The sequence below is a fragment of the Berghia stephanieae genome, chromosome 7 (assembly GCF_034508935.2).
Source record: "Berghia stephanieae isolate SIO BIC M18660-M18661 chromosome 7, UCSD_Bste_1.3, whole genome shotgun sequence".
Lineage (NCBI taxonomy): Eukaryota > Metazoa > Mollusca > Gastropoda > Nudibranchia > Aeolidiidae > Berghia > Berghia stephanieae.
Window position 1 is genome coordinate 58,632,984 of NC_088366.1, and position 23,678 is coordinate 58,656,661.

The 23,678-nt window shown below is 35.1% G+C and overlaps 1 protein-coding gene across 6 annotated transcripts in view; it reads right to left on the minus strand.

The window, feature by feature from the left end:
* Window positions 1-5,137: 5,137 nt before the first annotated feature.
* LOC144977566 (uncharacterized) overlaps window positions 5,138-23,678 on the minus strand; it is a 73,047-nt gene continuing 54,506 nt past the window's right edge. For 4 of the 6 annotated variants that reach the window (XM_078922922.1, XM_078922918.1, XM_078922921.1 and 1 more), the window contains 9 exons: window positions 21,127-21,294; window positions 16,818-17,054; window positions 15,030-15,358; window positions 13,945-14,094; window positions 13,615-13,729; window positions 12,270-12,390; window positions 10,010-10,202; window positions 8,347-8,411; window positions 5,138-7,323 (listed from right to left, as the gene is read on the minus strand). In XM_078922922.1, the coding sequence (XP_078779048.1) occupies window positions 7,079-7,323; window positions 8,347-8,411; window positions 10,010-10,202; window positions 12,270-12,390; window positions 13,615-13,729; window positions 13,945-14,094; window positions 15,030-15,358; window positions 16,818-17,054; window positions 21,127-21,294 (1,623 nt within the window). In that variant the 3' untranslated portion in view covers window positions 5,138-7,078. The remainder of the gene's footprint in view (window positions 7,324-8,346; window positions 8,412-10,009; window positions 10,203-12,269; window positions 12,391-13,614; window positions 13,730-13,944; window positions 14,095-15,029; window positions 15,359-16,817; window positions 17,055-21,126; window positions 21,295-23,678) is intronic. The other 2 variants (XM_078922924.1, XM_078922923.1) reach the window with 1 other exon arrangement.

Sequence of the window (23,678 nt, forward strand, 5' to 3'; positions counted from 1 at the left end):
CAGAGGAGACAAACATTATAAATCTGATCATGTTTTGACTTTTATACATTCTGAACACATTACATTTGAAAAAGTTCTAGTAGAAAACGGTAGGGGCTGCCTGAAGCCGGTGATTATAAAATACTAATGAAAGAGTGAAAATGTAGAGGCTGCGTAAGAGAACAATCATTGTCTGTTTTGCTCCCATACGAAGCCTCTCCATTTTCACTCTTTCGTTAGAAAAAAGTTCTAGCCAGCATGAAGAATAAGAAGTACCAATGTTCTTTGTTTAGAACCAAGCTGCCCGTTGCTTGGCGGACGTGACATCAGACGATTGAATCCAATACGATTCAACAGTCGTAACGTCACTTCCTTCGTAATGACGCATGGTAACTTAGTAACACTGGCTCTAAACTATCGGAACAATGGCGGACGCCCGTATGAAATATTTCTCCGGCGAGCATAAAAGCGTATCGAGAAGAAAAAAAACCCATAAATTTGATCATGTTTTGACTTTTACGCATTCTGATCACAAGGCATATGAAAAGTTCTAGCCAGCATGAAGAATAAAAAGTAATGATTTTCTTTGTTTAGAACCAAGCTGCCCGTTGCTTGGCGGACGTGACATCAGACGATTGAATCCAATTCCGACAGACACTCAAATATGTCACATTTTACCGGTTTTGCATCATACTTCTGAGTATTTGGAGCATTGAAAAAAACAGTTATTTTCCTCATTAAAATTAAAAGACTCGGTTGACTATTGAGGAATATTTCCTTTATTGTCTACTCTTGTTCTCTCTCTGATCTCAAAATCTGTCTTCTCGCTTTTCCTGGCGATTAAATGACTCGTTCTTGAGTTGCAAGAAGTGCGATTAAACCTCTCGGGGGTGGGGGGGGGGGGTCAATTTTTTAAAAAAGATCCTGCAAACCACAAGATGCAATATTATAAACATGAATTTCGCCAAAATTAACTTTTCCAAAGCAGTCAGATCTCAATTTTTAACATTGATTTTTTTTGTTTTGATGTAATAAAACAAAATTCTGTACTTCTTTTTATCCTCGAGTTTCACATAAAAAATCTGGGTGGGGTTCCCGACTCCCATAGTGGGCAGGGATGCGCTTACTGTGTCTTCTATCCCCCAATATCTGTTTTCCAACTTGCTTTCTGTCTTTGTCTTGGAATGATATTACTTGGTTTTCTCCAGGCCCTGGCCGGATACCCGAGCTGGGAAAATGTATAGTTAGAGTTTTGGTGGATGATATTTTTTCTTGTAAATCATCTGTGTTATGCACTGTATTGTTTTGTTTACATATATGATTTGTAAACATTTAATTGCATCCCTCTTAGTGGAGACCTGTGCTTGTGTCTGGGTGAGACGTTTAGGTAATCTCGAACTAAGTGCACTGATAGTGTGCGCTTGGAATCTACATCCGTTTCCTATTTCAACCATTTCCTCTATATCTTACTTTTTCCTCAAGTCCTTTAAATTGTATATCTAGAATGTTCTTGCTATCCAATTTTCTTCCTTTTTACTGGCGCTGATGTGACCTAAATGTGTTGCTTCCCATAGTGGGCAGGGAGGTACTTGCTGTGTCTTCTAAGTGGGGTTCCTGACCTCCCATAGTGGGCAGGTAGGTCCTTACTGTGTCTTCTATCCCCCTATATCTGTTTTCCAACTTGCTTTTAGTCTTTGTCTTCGAATGAGATAACTTGGTTTTGTCCTGGCCCTGGCCGGATACCCTGGCTGAGAGTGAAACAGTCAAATTATAGTTATTGTTTTGGGAGATGATATTTTTTTCCTTGTAAATCATCTCTCTGTTATGTAGTTATTTTGGGTTATTATTGACATCTGATTCATAAACATTTGAGAGTATTCCTCTTAGTGGGGACCAATAAATACAACCATAAAAATAATAACAAAAAGCACACCAAAAAACAAACATCAGTCAGAACATGGGAACATAGGTGACCCACCGTGTCAAAGCGGTATTATGTCGGGATCCACTCAGTTAGGGAAATTGAATTCTTTGCCACAAATATCAAACTTGGGTTTAATTTCTGTACGTAATGCTGGAGTAAAAATACTTTTTCTTGCTTTACAAAAACTTTTAAGGTCCAATTTCTCATCATTCTATCTCTAAATTCACTTTTTGGGGTCTGAATCATCCCGACATAATACCGTTTTGAGACGGAGGGTCACATATTTCTTCTGTCGTTTACTCTTGTTTTCTGTTTCAGACAAAGGGACAGACAAAGGAACATTTCTTCTACTTCTACCGCCTACTCTTGTTTTCTCTTTTATCTAGAAATCGGTCGTTTTACTTTTCCTGGTGCTTAAATGACCCGTGTGGATAAACCTCCGATAACTAACAAACAAAAAACAAAAAAAGGCCCATAGACCATTTCTGCAATTTTATAGACCTACAGAGAGCATTTTTCCGAAATCATATTTCCAAAAGCAGTCGGATCTCAATTGTTATTATTTATTTTTTTGGCTTTGATCTTGCGCATTTCAATTTGTTTCTTTTATTTTTTTAGTTTTAATAAAACAAACGTTTGTAAACTTTCATCTTTCAAGTACAATAATCAGGGCCACTACTCTGCGCTCTTTACTTCCCCGACATATGAAAATGGCCCTCAACTTATCACAAAATGCTCAAACCAAAGGCTTCACCACAGTTGCGTCAGGTTTGGGACTTTTTATCAAGTTTGATGGGTCATTTTGATTGAAAGATAGTGAACATTTTAAAAATTGTTTTGTCAAGTCCAAGGTGCACCGGTGGAGTCCTCGTCTATAAACGAGACAGTTGCATGTGAATATGAGCCTGTTTGGTTTACTCTAATTATTATACAGTACTCGCTGAATTCTGGTACGTTCTAGAGAGAAGCCAAAAAAGCGTGCTAGAATTACAGAATGCCAAAATATGTAGATAAAATTCGGTCACCCAGCTCCAGTGAATTGCAAAGAGTGATGGAATTCCATTTTTTTCTTCTTGTAAAACAAAAAACAAACAAGCAATTCTATAGCGCAATATCAACGAAATATGCTCAAAACAAGAGACGAAACACAACAACCCCGAGTAAATTTGACTAAAAAGCTAAGGATTACCTAAAGATTATCCAGCACTGATCCCTCCTGGGTATAAAACGTTACCCTTTAGTTGGTTTATATCAATACTCTTCATCAGTCGTAACGTCACTTCCTTCCTAATGACGCATGGTAACTTAGTAACACTGGCTCTAAACTATCGGAACAATGGCGGCCGCCGTATGAAATATTTCTCTGGCGAGCATAAAAGCGTATCCAGAGAGGAAAAAAAACATAAATTTGATCATGTTTTGACTTTTACACATTCTGATCACAAGGCATATGAAAAGTTCTAGCCAGCTTGAAGAATGGAAAGTAATGATTTTCTTTGTTTAGAACCAAGATGGCCGCCGTCGCCGGGCGGCGTGACATCAGAATACTGAATCCAATTTGTATTAGACAAATTTAGACCCGTGGAAAAACAACGGCCATGGACCGGCGATATACTGACAAGCTAACTGTTGAAACCCGAAACGTGAGATAAGAAAATCTATCAAGAGTGTCCTTCCCAGCCCACGAGGATCTCTACCCGGCCCACGAGGATCTCTACCCAGCCCACGAGGATCTCGACCCGGCCCACCAGGGTCTCTACCCGGCCCACCAGGATCTCTACCCGGCCCAATCAAGAAACAAGGATGCAATCATAATGTGGTGTGTATCTTTCAATATTAATCATTGCACAATATAATCGTCGTGTATTGTGTGTTTCCAATCAAAACAATTTGTACCAAAAAAAAAAGTTATAAAATAATAATAATAATAATAATAATAATAATAATAATAATAATAATAATAATAATAACAATAATAATAATAACAATAATAATAAAACAATAATAATAATAACAATAATAACAATAATAACAATAATAATAATAACTAATAATAATAACAATAATAATAATAATAATTAGTAGTAGTAGTAGTAGTGGTAGTAGTAATAATAAATTTGTTTTTACGGGTATTAAATCTATTTACAAGCTTTATCACAGATTTGTAATTTATAATTATAAGCTTATATATATATATATTTATATATATATATATATAAAACAACTTTGTTTCTGTCCAACAATTGGATATTGCTCCATAAATGTAAACATGTTGCTTTGTTTATGAAAGTTGTTGTAAACATACTCATGGGTCAAGCTGACCAAAGTGACCTATTTTGTTATTGGACATTTCGAAACCTGTGAACATTTTTTATTATATAGTTCATTTTGAGCATATTTTTTGCCAGTGACCAATGACTCCAGCACATAAAAAAATCATATAGATCTGGAAAAAATAAGTAGTCTGTGACTTAATTGATTCACGCTATTCACAAGGCATCCACAGCTTTCTAGAAGAGATTTGGAACAAACATGTTTTTGTTTTTAAGAGTTTTACGGCGCTTGCAACACATTAAGGTCATATCAGCGCCAGTAAAAAGGAAGAAAATGGGATAGTAAAAAGTTCTAGAATTACAATTATAGCACCCAAGAAAAAGTAAGACGAAGGGGAATTGGTTCAAACAGGGAACGGATGTAGATTACAAGAGCACACTATCAAAGTACTTAGTTTGAGATCACTAAATGTCTCATCCAGAACCAAGCACAGGTCCCCACTAAGAGGAATACATTCAAATGTTTATCAATTCTACATAATATGTAAACTAAACATAATACAGTGCATAACAGAGATGATTTACAAGAAAAAAAATAGCATCTCCCAAAACTATACATTTGACTGTTGCCCTCTCAGCAAGGGTCGGGTCAGAGCCGGGACAAAACCAAGTAATCTCATTCCAAGACCTAGACAGAAAGCAGGTTGGAAAACATATAAAGGGAGATAGAAGACACAGTATTTACGCCCCTGCCCACTGTGGTGGAACAAATACACCGACAACATAAACTACCAATGGTAGCATAGCGACAAATAGCATTCATTATTCATTTATTCATATAAAAGATGAAAACAAACCTACATACAAATAAAAAAACAAATACGGTTTGCACTCGTGAAATAAACGGTAGTTGTGCAAGTTGAGAATAATAGTCTACCGCTGAATAAAATAAATAACACTATGAATGCCAAGATATTTTATTATTATTATCAACACACCCGGAGTAACGATGATAGAGTTGTGTAATAATATGGAAAGCTTTTAAATGACAATAAAACGCATCAGATGTGTATGTCCATGATCGTGGAGAGCAAAAAGGAATATAAGACTTCGACTTCAACAAAGACTGCTTCAAACTCTTCTAGAGTAAAAAGAAAACAGGAAAGAAAGTTTGAAAGTTTTATTATATACATGGATATATTCATTTTTGTTCACTTATGTCACAAAATACAGTTTCATATTAGCTTAATTAAATACCGTAACATAGAACGGCTTTGCCGCGATAGATGTGGACAAAGTAGATTATAGATAAAAATGCGCTTTGCCAAGGAGTTCACAACATTGCCATCCGGAAGTATAACGGACCAACACACAAACTCTGTGTAACCATGAACTTTTATAGTCTGGTTAATACAGTTTAGTGAGAACAACTCACAAACGCGGATGGCAAAAACAATAACAAAGGCTTGAGTGACGTCATCTGCATACAATCTATATTTCGTTTTGTGACAGTAATTTCTTTTGAAAATATAATAAAGTCCTCTTACAAGGGAAATAACTGCCTGAGAATACTCAAAATGTTCCAAATCAGTTGAGGCAAAGTCACCCCGAGAGGCAAAGCCACCCCGAGAGGCAAAGTCACCCCGAGAGGCAAAGCCACACCAGTTGACGGTATAACATCATTTATGGCAGAATGATAAGTGAGATCAGATGAGTCTTCTCTTCTTGAACTCACTCAATCCTAGAGATTTTTGCTACTTTTCAAAATTGGAAAAAAAATATTTAAAAATGAGCACGTGGACAGATAGTTTTATTGAACTATCATTAACATGTAAAAACTAAAAAATACCTCCAAAACATTAGCTTTGATACTACGCCTATAATTTGTCTCATAAAAATGTAATAAATAGGAATGGGATAAAAGCAATCCTGGGAAACTACGGATATAGTCGGTGTTAGGGTTGAGTGAGTTAAAAATTTCTACATTATCTGTCATTTTCACCCCACACTGGTTTTGTATAGATTTTGCGACGGGCCCTTAAATGACCTAAATAGTGTCGAAAGCGCCGTTAAACACCTAAAAACAAAACATATAGATTGTGCGACAGCAGTTTTCACCACTAACAGTGACAGGAAGACTGGATAGAGCTGAGTTTGAGCAAATACAGGTTCGTTTAACAGTTTGAAATGCTATGTTTGAATTCCCTTCTCTTTCTTAAAACAGTGTAGGATCTTTAAAAGGCTATGTCTATGTTTAAAAAGTCTTTATGAACAGTTACGAGAGAAGAAAATCCCAGTTATTTTTCTAGGAATTTGAGCCGATAACCTTTAGAGTGACTTGGCATATCCTTATCATATCTTTCACTTTACAAGTGAAAATAAAAATGCATTGATAAGTTGATGAAGTCCTTTGTTTAGCTCCAGTCACATAACTGATGTGAGGCAGACATCCTCTTCTAATAACCTTATTTTTTGTCGCAGAGAGCTAATCACCATATACCGATTACTAATTTTTAAGTTATTTTCTTTATTGTATCAGAGATTTTAAAAGTGTTATTATTATCAAATGATAAATGTAAAAGTCGTGAGAGAAAAAGCTTAAATTCTTCCGATCATATATCTTTTTAAATTAATTTTTTATGTTTGTTCTAAAACGTGACTAACGGTCTGATCAGCCATGCCTGAAAACAAAAAGTAATCTGGGATGGCTGCATTGACAGTATATTATCATAGCCACGCATTAGTCAAGAGATTCTCGACTACAGGTAAATCTAGGAATGAACATTTAATTTCAACTCATAAGTAAAATTTTGATCGGGAATGTGGTTGCATTTTAAAGAAATTAGAATATTGTTTTCTTTTCCAAAAAAGTTTTCTATACAGAAAGATAATCATCAACTCCTCATGATCCAGCGGCTACATTCTCTTCAAAGGGGACATAACTCTGAGAGTGAATGAAGAATTTCTGAGACGATTTCAGGGTGATGAGAATGGGTTTTCTGAACATGGCGTCGTGCTCGTCGATGGCCGACGGGAAGGGGTTGATGTAAACGGGCTTCATGGGAAGGTTGATGCAAGGGGTGAAACTGGTCAAGTCTCCCGGTGCTGGTTGTCTGCCCTTGGACACGATGGGAGGCATGGTGAAATCTGCAAAATTGTTGGAAAGGTGCAAAAGGTTGGGGGGGGGGGAGGGGGAGGGGGGGGCAGTTGTCATTAAAAATCAGTAGAATAAAGAAACTATGGTATTTCTGTTATTAATACTCTTCAACAGTCGTAACGTCACTTCCTTCCTAATGACGCGTGGTAACTTAGTAACACTGGCTCTAAACTATGGGAACAATGGCGGACGCCCATATGAAATATTTCTCCGGCGAGTATAAAGCATATCCAGAAGAAAAAACAACACATACATTTGATCATGTTTTGACTTTTACACATTCTGATCACAAGACATATAAAAAGTTCTAGCCAGCATGAAAAATAAAAAGTAATGATTTTCTTTGTTTAGAACCAAGATGGCCGCCGTTGCCAGGCGGCGTGACATCAGACTATTGAATCGTATTCTGCACCTTTGTAACAGTTAATTCTTTTTAAATGAAAATCGATCATCGAAAAGAAGAAGTAATAGTGTCATACATCTGAAAACTTACTTCAGATTTAAAAATTAAACTCAATAAACTTTTCTTGATTTATCTTCCTAGGAAATTTTTCTTTAGGACATTCTGATCACAAGGCATATGAAAAGTTCTAGCCAGCATGAAGAATAAAAAGTAATGATTTTCTTTGTTTAGAACCAAGATGGCCGCCGTCGCCGGGCGGCGTGACATCAGACTACTGAATCCAATTGCAGGTAACTGGCACTCATATTAATATTGATCTATCCATGTGCGTTAATTTTTGGGATGCATAATCCCCTACAACTAACTGCCTAAAATGTGATATTGTTGTCTATTCTATAGCAAAATCACGCACCACTTGTCAGGGTGCAGAATTCATGGCAGCCAATTTGCACTGCAAAATTACAGCAATGAGCCGTGAAATTCTCTGAAAACAATTAATTAAGTTGCAAATTCCCTGAAGCAAACTCCACTTTTCTATGTGAGAAATGCCATACAGATGCAATTCAATTTCGGAAAAATCCATTAGAATCTACACCGATTTCGATTTTACCTGAATCCCTCGTTTGCCTAGTCTTGCTGGTATGCATCTCTCCCAGGCGAACAAGAGCTGGTTTGCTGAAAAGAATAATCAATGTATGTAATAAGAAAGAATACTGTTTGTTTTGTTTTTAATGGTTTTACGGCGCTTGCAACACATTAAGGTCATATCAGCGCCAGTCAAAATGAAGAAATGGGATAGTCAAAAGTTCTAGAATTATAATTAAAGCACAAAAGAAACGGTGAGACAAAGAGGAATTGGTTCAAATAGGAAACAGATGTAGATTCCAAGAGCACACCGCCAACATACTTAGTTTGAGATCACCTAAAAATCTCATCTAGACACAAGCACAGGTCCCAACTAAGAGGAATATACTCAAATGTTTATAAATCATATAATATATAATATGTAAACTAGACATAATACAATGCATAACAGAGAGATGATTTACAAGGAAAAATATATCATCACCCAAACTATAACTATACATTCGACTGTTTCCCTCCCAGCCCAGGAGCTCCAGCCAGGGCCAGGACAAAACTAAGTTATCTCATTCCAAGACAATGACAGGAAACAATTGGAAAACTGGTATGGGGGGATAGAAGACACAGCATGTACCTCCCTACCCACTATGGGAGGTCAGGATCCTCGCCCAGTAAGAAAGAATGCTAAGCATTGTAAGTTTACCTAATGGAACCTTTTCAATGTATGTATAATGTCCCTTTACATCCTAATTTTTCTTCTGTTAACCTCCACACAATTTTCTAAAAATGCCACAAGTCGATTTAAAATCTGATACTACTTTAGATTTACCTATTACACATTCAACCTATTACACATTCAACCTATTACACATTTAACCTATTACACATTCAACCTATTACACATTTAACCTATTACACATTTAACCTATTACACATTTAACCTATTACACATTTAACCTATTACACATTCAACCTATTACACATTCAACCTATTACACATTCAACCTATTACACATTCAACCTATTACACATTCAACCTATTACACATTCAACCTATTACACATTTAACCTATTACACATTTAACCTATTACACATTCAACCTATTACACATTCAACCTATTACACATTTAACCTATTACACATTTAACCTATTACACATTTAACTTGCAAAAGCTTTTATTTTGCACTTTTATCATTGAGTAAATTTAAATAGATGCTTTAAAAATTTTAAGTCAGAATTTGTTTTGGTCAAATGAGTCATTACATTCCTTTCAAGACATATGTTTTCCCAATAAGAACTTTATTCTATTCTATTCTATTCTATAAAATGTAATGCTTTTCTAAGCAATGAGAACAATAAAACTTTTGTTGTTTTTAAGGGTTTTACGGCGCTTGCAACAAATTTAGATTATATCAGCGCCAGTAAAAAGGAAGAAAATGGGAAAGTTAAAAGTTCTAGAATTACAATTAAAGCACCCAAGAAAAAGTAAGACATAGGGGAACTTGGAACAAATAGGGGGGGATCAGATGTAGATTCCAAGAGCATCAGCGCCAGTAAACAGATATAGGGGGATAGAAGACACAGTAAGTACCTCCCTGCCCACTATGGGAGGTCAGGAACCCCACACAGAGAACAATAAAACTAAACCATTTAAATAAACAGCCAAAATTAGATAAAATAAAATCTTACTGCGCAATCTTTGGTAAGACGAGTACAGTATTTTTGGCCTGAACCACATTGTCGCCAGCTTGTCTTCTAAGGAGTTCCCCTCTACGGAGGGCCTCCAGCTCTTTCTCCATCATCATTTCACAGAAATAACTGAGAGCATCAATGTAAGTGACGCTCTCCAGAATTGAGGACCCCTGCATACGTTCAACTGTCACTGAAAAATTAGCATAAATATTTTATTAGACCGATACAATTAACCCTAATCGAACGTCTTATTTTTACCCCTGAATCGTACATCTGGGGTAATTTTGTTACCAGTGACAATATATAGTAAAATAAAGAACAATCCCTATTCGTACATCTGGGGATCGTTTTTTTTTGTTTGTTTATTGCTTTAGGTCTCTTCCAACACAAATGAGGTTATATGAGAGACCGCTGAAACAAAAAAACAAGCAATCTAACAAAAATAGTACAAATGTAAATCAAAATCATAACCTAAAGATATAAGCTAAACTATAAATAACTAAGAACAAACAGGCAGAAGATTTACAGAAAAAAAATATCCCCTGTCAAAAATACAATCACAAACCAAAGAAGCAGGATAGGCAGTAAAGAGAAGAAGAAACGACATCACTATCGGATCGTACACCCATGCGAACATCATAGGTATATGATTCAAGAGTGATGCTCCCATCCAACCACCCGCCATCTGGGGATCATTTTGTTACCCGTGACAATATACCGTAAAATAAAGAACTATCGCTATTTGTACATCGGGGGTGATTTGGTTACCCGTGACAATATATAATGCAAAATAAAGAACTATCCCTATCCGTACATCAGGGGTGATTTGGTTACAGTAACAGTGTAAATGTTGCTGCTCGAAGCTCGAAGAAATAAATAATAACGTTAAGTTGAATGTAAGCTTCAATTCAATTACAAAAACAGATCAAATGAACGTTTCGGATTTCCCCTTTATCAACAAAACAGGATGATTGAAACACCACAGATGAATGAGATGATGTGGTAGTGGCATAGTTAATATGATTCATAAAAACAAAACAAGGTGAAATGATCATCTTTGTGAATCATCACATCAATCTGGTATTATGTTAAAGTGAATGAGATGAAAAATGATATTTTGGTTTGTTTGTTTTTGTTTTTAAAGGTTTTACAGCGCTTGCAACACATTAAGGTCATATCAGCGCCCGTAAAAAGGGAGCATATGGGATCATAACAAGTTATAGAATTAAAATGAAAGCATCCAAGAAAAGGAAAGACAACGGGGAATGGTACAAATAGGGAATTGGTGTAGATTCCAAGAGAATACAATCAATGTACTTAGTTTGAGATCACCTAAAAGTCTCATCCAGGCACGAGCACAAGTCCCCACTAAGAGGAATACACTCAAATGCTTACATTTAAATTCAAAACAACAAATATAATAATACATAACACACAAAGAAATGATCTACAATGAAAAAAATATCATCTCCCAAAACTAACTATACATTTGACTGTTTCCCTCTCAGCCAGGGTATCCGGCCAAGGCCAGGACAAAACCAAGTAATCTCATTCCAAGACAAAGACAGAAAGCAAGTTCGGAAAACAGATATAGGGGGATAGAAGACACAGTATGTACCTCCCTGCCAGCTATGGGAGGTCAGGAACCCCACCAAGACATTTTTGTTTGAAGTTGAAGAAACAAAATATGTTTTTATCCAAAATCTTATAAGTTATGGTTAAAATAAAATTTTATTTATCAGGTTTATCCCAGCATAATACCAATTTTAGGCAAGTGACTACGTATTTTGACTTTCAATAGATAAATAGGAATCACAAATAGTGGACATTAGGAAAATTCTTCAGGATAAAATGACTCATCTGTAATGAAAAGTGAGTGGAGAAGGCTTATGTTGATAATAACAAGAAATGAAGTGAGTAGGAAAGTATTGTCTTCTGGCAATTTCCTACTAACTTCATTTCTTGTTATCATCTGTACTGAAAATATAAAAGGTGACCCGTCACCCCAAAACGGTAATATGTCTGGGTATACCAAATGCCAAAAAAGAAATTTAGAGTAAAAATGATCTAAAATGTGAAAGATAAGTTTAAGAATCTTGTATTTCTTAAACTTAACTTTCACAATATTTTTGTTTTTTTGTTTAAAGATTGTTTTTTGGGGGGTTTTGGGGTTTTTTTTTTTCTTTTTTTTAAAAAAAGAAATGCAAAAAGCACTTCTCTTTTCTTGCAATATTTCATATTTCTTAGCATCGCTTACCAGTAAGGCTGCCGTGAGACATGGCTGACACTCTACCTGTACGACCACCAGGGGGCGCCAGGGCTCCGTCACTGCCTGGAAGAGTTGTCAGAGTCTCTTGGTCTGGAGGCATCATACTTCCCTGGAGTGTCAAAAAAATGAAAAGAAAAAAAAACCCAAACACACATTATAAAGACGACAAAAAGGAGTACACGTCAATAAAACTTTTGCAATAGGCTTCAACAGTCGTGACGTCACTTCCCTCGTAATGACGCATAGTAACTTAGTAACTGGTTCTAAACTATCGGAACAATGGCGGATGCCCTTATGAAATACTTCTCCGACGAGCATAAAAGTGTATCCAGAGGAGAAAAACATTATAAATCTGATCTTGTTTTGACTTTTACTTTTATATATTCTGATCACATGACATGTGAAAAAGTTGTAGCCAGCATGAAGAATAAAAAGTACTGATTTTCTTTGTTTAGAACCAAGCTGCTGGTTGCTGGGCGGAGGTGACATCAGACAATTGAATCCTATTCATAACTGTACATCCCCTTGGCGTTAGAGTTAATTTTCTCTGCTCAAATCTACTTTAACTTATTTTTAATTTTTAATTCAGAAAGGTGGGTGGAGCAGGCAACTTATGTTGATAACAACAAGAAATGAAGTGAGAAGGAACGTGACAGAAGACAATAGAGAATAAAAAATTTCACGGTGGCAATAGGGGCTCGAACCATCGACCTTACTGGAATGACAACTCCGCTTGGCTGGGGAGAGTGTGACTCTACCGCATGAGTTATCCACCATTCCGCCGGGAAATTTTTATTCTCTATCGTCTTCTGGCACTTTCCTACTCACTTCATTTCTAGTAACTTATTTTTATTTTTGTTTAATAAAAATAGATCCTGATAATAAGTCCGAATCAAAATTATGAAGAAGAGAACTCACTTAAAACGAAATTACATTCAGCTACCCATGTTCTCTCTTTACATTTTATTCTGGCATTGTTCCACATGTGACATGTGACATCTGATAATTAATATAATAAATTAATTTTGCATGAAAAATTATTGACTTATTTAACTTATCTTATTTATCTTTCCTTACCGACCATTTTCAGTATTTTCCCAAAATGGCAGGCCTACTCAGCAGAAAAATTGATTTTTTAAAGCTCTCTACAATACAAATTTATGTTCTTATTAATTAAACAAAGATCATTCTTCAAAGTTTGTGATGTACAAAATAAATCTGAATTAGAAAAATGTATATTATGCCGTAACAAATGTGACGATTTTGCTGCACGTGGTAAGGAGAGGGTTAAATATATTTTTCACTTGGAAATCTGTCCATAAATAAAACTCACCCGCCGAGATCCCCCTAGCATGGAGCCTCTGTGTGACAACCGGCCTTGTAAGGAATGGCCCTTGTTCAGTTTCTCCACCGTGTCCTTGATTCGTAGTTTATACGACGCCATCCATCTAGAAAATAAGGAAATAAAATTGGTGTACGTGGAAAAAGGTTTATAAACATTATTAGAAAGGATAATTGTAGTATTATGTATATTTAATGACTAGTGTCATTCAATTTAAAAGACACCATATCAAAATCCAACTACTTGAGAAAAGCTCATGCAATATACTGAAAATCTTTAGAGGGGCAATGATCAAGCCATTGTTTCAAAAACCCAACCTACCTGTCAAGCCACTGATTTGACATCCTGTGTAATTCGTCCAGATGGTTCTTCTCGTCGATGCCCCATATGTCCCAGGAATCGAGTTCCTTCTGGAACTGTCTGTGCGGATCCACCAGTCCTAAATTGTTCATGACTTCAAGCACAGAAGCTCTGTGATATAAATGGAAATATATAAACAACGTATAGGATGATCAATGCCGTATGCAAGTTTGCAATTAGTGTTGATCAAGTAAAAAATTCACATTGTATGGTAATGTTTTGTTTTTAAGGGTTTTACGACGCTTGCAACACATTAAGGTCATATCAGCGCCAGTAAAAAGGAAGAAAATGGGATAGTAAAAAGTTCTAGAATTACAATTAAAGCACCCAAGAAAAGGTAAGACAAAGGGGAATTGGTTCAAATAGGGAGCAGATGTAGATTCCAAGAGCACACTGTCAAAGTACTTAGTTTGAGATCACCTAAAAGTCTCATCCAGATCCCAACTAAGAGGAATACAATCAACTGTTTACCAATCATATAATATAATATGTAAACTAAACATAATACAATGCATAACCAGAGAGATGATTTACAATGAAAAAAATACCATCTCCCAAAAGTATAACTATACATTCGACTGTTTCACTCCCAGCCAAGGAACTCCGGCAAGGATCAGGACAAAACTAAGTAATCTCATTCCAAGACAATGACAGGAAACAATTGGAAAATGGGTATGGGGATAGAAGACACAGCATGTACCTCCCTGCCCAATATGGTAGGTCAGGATCCCCACCCAGACATTGTATGGTAACAACTATTATTAAGACTAAAGTAAATCCTTCGACTTTTTAGTGCAAAGTACAGTGACAGTGTTTGTAGCGGTTTCAAGTCAAATCAGTGCAGAGATAAAGAAGAAAATATAAAATAATTTTAAATCTCTAATTTACCAGCACTTTCAATATGCTAAACTAGAAAAAAAAAAGCTTAGAAAATGTAAGAAAAAGCATTTACACATTTCTGACTGTGTTTTCTCTCGGAACCAGAATATGAGCAAATCAAATTGGCTCAGAGAACAAAAGACAGGAATATTAGCAGTTTTTATTACCTGACATCTTTGTCTCCATCCAAAAATAGCACCATCATCTCTGCCAGTACATCTTTCTCTTTAAGGCAAAACAAAGAGAGAGCCTTGAGGGATGCCATAATAAACGACTTCTGCTCAACTACGTGACAAGATGGGGGAGAAGTGTGGTGGTTCAGGACAGCCAAGAGAGTTTTGACCACATTACGGATGACTGTGTCACTGAGCCCCTCAGATGTGTGAATGAAGACGATGGCGTCTGACACGCTAACTTTGTGCAGCCAGTCAGCTATCCTAAGCAGTTTGACAATCATGTTGACAAAAGTGTCACTAGTCCAAGGCTTGGGCATTGTCTAGGGGAAAAAAAGAATGTTGATTGTAAAAATCAAAATTGAAAATCGTTTCAAATTTAACAAGTTAATTTGTGCTCCAAAAGAAAACAAAATACCAAACACGGAAAGTTTCATGTTTGTTTTTGTTTGTTTTTTGTTTTTAAGGGTTTTCAGTCGCTTGCAACACAAGTAGGTCATATCAGCGCAAGTAAAAAGGATGAAAATTGGATGGTAAAAACATTCTAGATGTACAATTAAAAGGACTTGAGGAAAAAGTAAGACAAAGGGGAAATGGTACAAATAGGGAACTGATGTAGATCCCAAGAGCACACTATCAATGTACTTAGTTTGAGACCACCTAAAAGTCTCACCCAGTCACCAGCAGAAGATCCCACTACGAGGAATACACTCAAATGTTTATAAATCGTATGTTAGAAAGAAAAAAATAACAGTACATAACAGAGATATTTACAATGAAAAGAATATCTTCACCCAAAACCATAACTATACATTCAAATGTTTCCCTCCCAGCCAAGGACTCCGGTCAGGGTCAGGAAAAGACTCAGTAATCCCATTCCAAGACAAAGACAGAAAGCAATTGGAAAACAGGTACAGGTGGGGGGGGGGGGTAGAAGATGCAACAAGTACCTCCCTGACCACTATGGAAAGTCGCGAACCCCACTCAGACGTTTCGTGTTTGGTATTTTGTTTCTTTTGAAGCTGTTATACTCATTTTTGTTATAACTTTTTAAGAAACTTAGTATCACTGTGAAATGTGACCCTTCGTCTCGAAACGGTATTATGTCGGAATGAATTGGACCCCGAAAAGTGACTTTAGAATTAAATTGATAGTAAATATCAATTTTTGAGCTTTTGCATCGTGAGAAATTGTCTGCATTCTGTAACATAACAAATCGAAACAAACCCCAAGTTTCAAGTTTTTGTCAATAAATTCAATTTTTTTTTTCACTCAAGCATCCCGACATAATACCGTTTAGAGACTGTGAGTCACAAATATTATGTGCTCACGTGCTTATATGGGAATCTGCTTTATTTGCATGTACCCATTCAAAAATAACTGTTAACCAAACAATCTTTACAATTCAATCCGTTGATATTTCTAGGAAGTAAAAATTTTGTTTGCATAAATTTTATATGAATTACATGTCATCAGAGACAGAGATCATAACTATAAATGTGACTCATCATCTCTAAACGGTATTATGTCGGGATGACCTGGGTGTAAAAAATTGAATTTATTGACAAAAACATGAAACTTGGGGTTTGTTTCGATTTGTTATGTTACAGAATGAAGACAATTTCACAATGCAAAAGCTCAAAAATTGGTATTTACTATCAATTTAATTCTAAAGTCACTTTTCGGGGTCCAATTCATTCCGACATAATACCGTTTCGAGACGAAGGGTCACAAATAAGACTGTCATTTAAAAAATGTTTTAAATTCAAAAACAAAACTCACATTCTCATTACAGTTTGGAAAATACTTGTCAAACCATTCCGTACCGACAAACTGTTTGATAAAATTGGGAAGGGGAGTGGGAGGAGGAGGTGGGGTAGGAGATCGGGGTGGGGTGGGGGTGCGGGCTTTGGGCTTGGGGCGGCTGATGTATTTTGTGATGGGCTTCGATAAGGTCTGGGGCTTTTTCTTGATGGGTTCGGTGGGCTCAGGAGTTGGTTCTTCTTCCTCTTGGTCTTCCTGTGAACAGAAGAAAAAATAAGATGATTTCATGTGTTAAATAGTTCTCATTTGTGACTGATAGAAATTGACTTCCTCTTTTGATCAAGTCTGCTCAATTGTATTTCCCTAGTCCAAGAACATAACCAGATTTAACTCAGCAAAAATCAAAAGACTACATTTTGTATCTCGTGTTAATAATAATAGTAAAGACAGGTATTGCTATCCTATCACAAACTAATTATGACCATCTTAGGAACAAATTTTTGCTCTTGATAGCAAACCAATGTTGAATTTTCTTGAGTTGAAGAAATGTGACGACTTGGTATTATTGAGTGAATTGTAGGCCGATTGGCTAATATTTTGGGCTTTTGCTCTTTGTAAAATTATATATATATATATATATATATATATATATATATATATATATATATATATATATATATATATATATATATATTATACAGACACGTATAAAGGGGCCAATTTTCATATACTCGAGCATAAAGTCAATTTTCAACATCATCAGTCTTACTCCAACAAAACCCTGTATTGAGACGAGGGGGGGGGGGGGGGGAACACAAGTATGAATTGGTGTTTTGTTGTTAATTCTGCTATTAGACTTTTTTCTTTAATGAGCTTTTATATAGAGCAATATCCACTAAACGTGCTCAAAGCGCTTTACAAGGGATACCTGGCCAACAGCAACATTTAACATGTAGGACGGTACTAGGCGATATTACAATTTTTTCGGACAGTGACAACGCTGTTAACGGCCAGGTACTCATTTTACACCTGAGTACGGTGAGAGAATGTGAGTAAAGAACCTTCTCCAAGGACTCAATTTTGCGCCGAGTGAGGATCGAACCCAGGACCCTCCGGTCCGAAAGCGAGTGTCATCATACCACTAGACCACATAGCCGCTATTAGACTTTTCCTTAAATAACTACACAATTGTATGGTCCTGGAGCCGTTCGGGTTAAAGCAATTTGAATAATTTGTATTATAGTTTTCAATTCCACTTAGAATCATTTTCCAGCCATCTGGACTAACCCAGTGACACAAAGAGTGTAAATGTGATCCTCCGTCTCAAAACGGTATTATGTCGGGATGATTCAGACCCCAAAAAGTGAATTTAAGGTTAGATTGATGAGAAATTGGACCTTAAAAGTTTTTGTAAAGCAAGAAATAGTATTTATATTCCAGCATAACGTACAGAAAGTAAACCGAAGTTTGATATTTGTGGCAAAGAAATCAATTTCCCTAACCGAGTGGATCCCGACATAATACCGCTTTGACACGGTGGGTCACAAATGGACTAAATCGAGTCTGGTCGAACGAGACACCTAAAATCATTTCATTGATATGCAATTCAATTCAATTTTAATTCAATTAAAAAAATGTCTAAAATGTCGGAAATGTGTTGCATATAATGTTTTTGTTTTGTTTTTAAGGGTTTTACGGCGCTAGCAACACATTAAGGTCATATCAGCGCCAGTAAAAAGGAAGAAAATGGGATAGTAAAAAGTTCTAGAATTACAATTAAAGCATTCAAGAATAAGGCAGACAAAGGGGAATCGGTTCAAATAGAGATCAGATGTAGATTCTAAATGCACACTATCAGTGTACTTAGTTTGAGATCACCTAAAAGTCTCATCCAGACACAAGCACAGGTCCCCACTAAGAGGAATACACTCAAATGGTATGCTGCATATAAATCAGAGTACATAGGAGTAATAGAAAATAAGAAATAAGAATAAATTATTATATCTTTCCATTTACATCATAATTTAAAACCACCATATTCTATCATTACCAAACTGAACAATACAAAATTCTTTTCAACTATCACAACTGTGGAAAAGCAAGTGCTGTGATAAAAAAAAATAAAGTCATGATTATTTAAGGATAAAATTTGAATAAAATTTGAATAAAACAGAAGCATAAATAATACGGTGAAAACGTTTAAATTTGTGACCAAACATCTCAAATTGGTATTAGATAAATCCGAATAAACCTAATGAAAAGAATTGACTTTTTAAATACTTAAAATAATCACAATTGGATTCAACAGTCTGTCACGTCGCCCAGCAACGGCGGCCATCGTGGTTCAAAACAAAGAAAATCGGTACTTTTTATTCTTCATGCTGGCTAGAACTTTTCATATGTCTTGTGATCAGAATGTGTAAAAGTTAAAACATGAACAGATTTATGGGGTTTGTTTTTTTTTCCTCTGGATACGTTTTTATGCTCGTCGGAGAAATATTTCATAAGGGGGCTTCCGCCCTTGTTCCGATAGTTTAGAAGAGCCAGTTACTAAATTACCATGCGTCATTATGAGGGAAGTGACGTTACGACTGTTGAAGCGTATTACCAATTAGAATTTAGCTTTCCTGTAGTCTATTAATGAAGGGGTTCTCGGTAGCTCAGTGAGTAGAGCAATCACTTCAATAGCAAAGGTACTGAGACCGATCCTGGGAGAAGTCAATCTCTTTTTATGACCCCATAATACCGTTTTGAGACGTTTGGTTACATATGTTGTTAAGAAGTATTTATTGTTTGTACATCAAAATCATAGATAAATTTGGGGTAAAAAAAAAGTGTATTCAAATTCTGATATATATTTTTTCTTAATGATAAACACAAAAACACACATGAAACGATACATTTAAAAAATGTTTCATAATGCAAAATAATTTTGGATGCAATCGTATAACATGAGCCAAATCAAATGATTAACGATCTCCTTACCAGCCATTTTCAGGATTTTCCCCAAAATTTCACACCCAACTAACACAGCAATATATTTTTTATCACTCAAACACAATAGCAGTAAGTTCATGCTCTACAACACACTGTTCATTTTCTTTAAATTTTATGACGTACAAGAGAAATTTAAATAAGAAAAATGTTGGTTGTATCGTAAAGAATGTGACGATTTTCCTATAGAGAATGAGATTAGCGGAAGAGTAGCGTCCCTTGATTGGACGAGACCTTACAGAGAGAACGTCAAAATGGTTTTGCGCATGCGTCTCTCTCGTCCTCCCTTTCGGTGAAGTATCTCATGCCGCTTTCACCGGAAGCGAGGACGAGAGAGCATGCGCACAACCAACATGACGTTCTCTCTCTAATAACTTTTCCGCCAGTGACGTCCAATCAAGGGACGCTACTCTTCCGCTTATCTCATTCCCTATAGTTGGTAAGGAGAGGGTTAAATACCGTGTGGTGAAAAAAAAAAAGATAACGTTTAAAGTATAAAAATGTGTCTCAGGAAAGAAAGCAGGGGTTAAAGACAACAATAAATAAGGTTAGTGAGCATTATCATAATGAAAAGGGATAAATAATAACACACGAGTAAAACATTTGAAGACAGAGAGTACAAATACATGAGTGAGTAAAACATGTGCGAGTATATATATTTATATATATATATATATATATATATATATATATATATATATATATATATATATATATATAGTTTGTAAACAAAGTAAATATAGTTTGTAAATACATGTTAAGTATACGATACCTTTTGTTATACTCAGTGTAAAAAGAATGATTTTCTTTTTTCGGATGTTAAAACAGAAGAATATAATATCTCAGCCAATGGTTTAAAATAAAATCAGAGAAATAGCGAGAGGATCCACGGCACACATGTATATAAATATAATATTATAGAGCTTTGTCAAAGGGAGATAAAGCAAAACGTTTTATATTTTATTGCCGAGAGGTTAAACATCACACATGTATATTATATAATATAGAGCTTTTTCAAAGGGAGATAAAGCAAAAACGTTTTACATTTTTTTTGCCGAGAGGTTAAACATCACACATGTATATATAATAATATAGAGCTTTGTCAAAGGGAGATAAAGAAAAACGTTTTATATTTTGTTGCCGAGATGTTCCACACCACACATGTATATATAATAATATAGAGCTTTGTCAAAGGGAGATAAAGCAAAACGTTTTATATTTTATTGCCGAGAGGTTCCACACCACACATGTATATAAATATAATAATATAGAGCTTTGTCAAAGGGAGATAAAGCAAAAACGTTTTATATTTTGTTGCGTTAGTGGTGAATACCGTAGACGTGGACTTTTCCTCGACTCGAGACGGTAACCGTAACTGGCGTTGACGTAACATTTCTTTTCGCTTCGAAGCCAGTTGAGCTCTTTTATCAACTACATTTGCAACAACCGTTTCCTGAGACTCTTCTTCTCCAGTCTCTGTAATTTCGGATTCTGCTACTATCTAAAATCAGGGGAGATTATCATGGGAATATATAAAACAATTTAATACAGAAAGAAAGGAAAGCATCGTAATGAAAATAATAGTACTACATCTACATAGTAATTTCTTTTAGTTACAAAATAAAATTATATCTGAAATGAAAGAAGAAGTCTACCGATATATAGAATATATATACAATACGACTATGATTTGATTCTTAAATCAAAATTGTCATTTTGTTATGATTCATGTTGTTATTCAAATTTAAAATCAGTCAAATATAAATGATATGACTGAGATTTTTAAATTTGACGGGAAAGCTTACATCAATTGCTGATGGATATAAAAATGAACCAAAAGAGAAATTTATGAATTAAACTATTCTGCTACCAAACTTAATTTTGATAAATTGAGAAGTCAAACTCACTCTAATCTTTTGGTTTGGTTTGGTTTGATTTGTTTTTGGGATTTGTTTTGTCTTTTTTTACTTGATTTAAAAAAAAATAATTTTGCCGTTGTTTTTTGGTTTATTCATTGTTTTGTAATATGATGTTATTCATTTTTACGACATTAATCATATCTATAGCTATATAGTTAGATCATAAGATGCTTGTAATCTAAAAATCTATTTTGCTTCTGTATTAAATCAAATAACGAAACAAGAGGAATGAGGGAGCTAGATAACTGCTACAAAACTAAAATAAATATAAATATAAATATAGATTTGTAAATAAAAAGACCGAGGACAGGGCGAGGGAGAATACATTCAACATTTCCTTCCATTTGAAAACAAATTCTTTGATCGATTGAACTGAACACAGTGATGGTGTTTAGTAAAAAGAAACAGCACAAAATGTTTATAACAATCACAGTGTGTAATTTTAATAAATACTTTTTGCCAAAAAAGGATATAAGTATTTTTAAAAATTATGTCTTAACTGTATTTAATCAGATAAAATTGACAAAAGTGTAAATTTCAAACTATGAAAATAAATGAATAGAAAAATTATTAATGATTCTCCTGTAGCTAGCAGTAAAAGGCAATACGGTTTTGAAAATAAGTTTATGATCATTACAATGTCTCACTTTTAAAAAAATCAAAAACAAACAAAACAAAAAAAAGATGAAATGAACAAATAGGGAACAATAAACTAAATACGTAAGTATTTAAAGTTCTCTTCAAATTTTCCAAGTGATATTTTTCGTTTTTTAGGTTATCTAATTGAGAGATTTCAGTTTTTAAATAGTGCAAATCGTTCACCATTCAAAACTAATCAATTATACAACATGTGAAAAAAAATGCACAACGTTACAAAATCATAACAAGATTGAGTGAAGTAAGTGTGAAACAAATGGTGTAACAATGACAATTAGAAAACGGTAGGGGCTGCCTGAAGCCGGTGATAGTAAAATACTAACGAAAGAGTGAAAATGTAGAGGCTTCGTATGGGAACAAAAAAGACAATGGACGTTTCGGGTACAAACCCTTCGTCAGCACAACAACTGTTGTGCTGACGAAGGGTTTGTACCCGAAACGTCCATTGTTTGTTTTGTTCCCATACGAAGCCTCTACATTTTCACGCTTTCGTTAACAATGACAATTATAATTCTAACTACAAAATGAATGGCAATAATAACAATAACTACTCCTATAGGAAAAACAAAGAAATGAATACTTATAACAACAATAACTATGACAACAACTATGAATTTAATAATTATAACAAAAACACTGTCATACTCCGGAAGTATTAAAAATTTGGGCCAGAAACTCAACCTTTAAATATTAATTGATTAAAATGACCCTCGTCTTGGCAAAAATTCTCAAAAGTGGGAATTCATATCCAGAGCGAAATAAAACAATAATAACAACAACAAAATGAATGATTATAACTATAACATGGAAATTGTTTTTTTTTGTTTTTAAGGGTTTTACGGCGCTTGCAACACATTTAGGTTATATCAGCGCCAGTAAAAAGGAAGAAAATGGGATAGTAAAAAGTTCTAGAATTACAATTAAAGCACCCAAGAAAAAGTAAGACAAAGGGGAATTGAGAACAAATAGGGATCAGATGTAGATTCCAAGAGCATACCACCAATGTACTTAGTTTGAAATCACCTACAAGTCTCATCCAGACACAAGCACAAAATCCAACAAAGAGGAACACACTCAAATGCTTACATTATACATTCAAAATAAAAATAATAATACATAACAGAGAGATGATTTACAAGGAAAAAAATATCATCTCCCAAAACAATAACTATGCATTTGACTGTTTTCCTCCCAGCTAGGATTCCGGCCAGTGCCAGGACAAAACCAAGTAATCTCATTCCGAGACAAAGACAGAAAGCATGTTGGATAACAGATATAAGGGGATAGAAGACAGTATGTACCTCCCTGC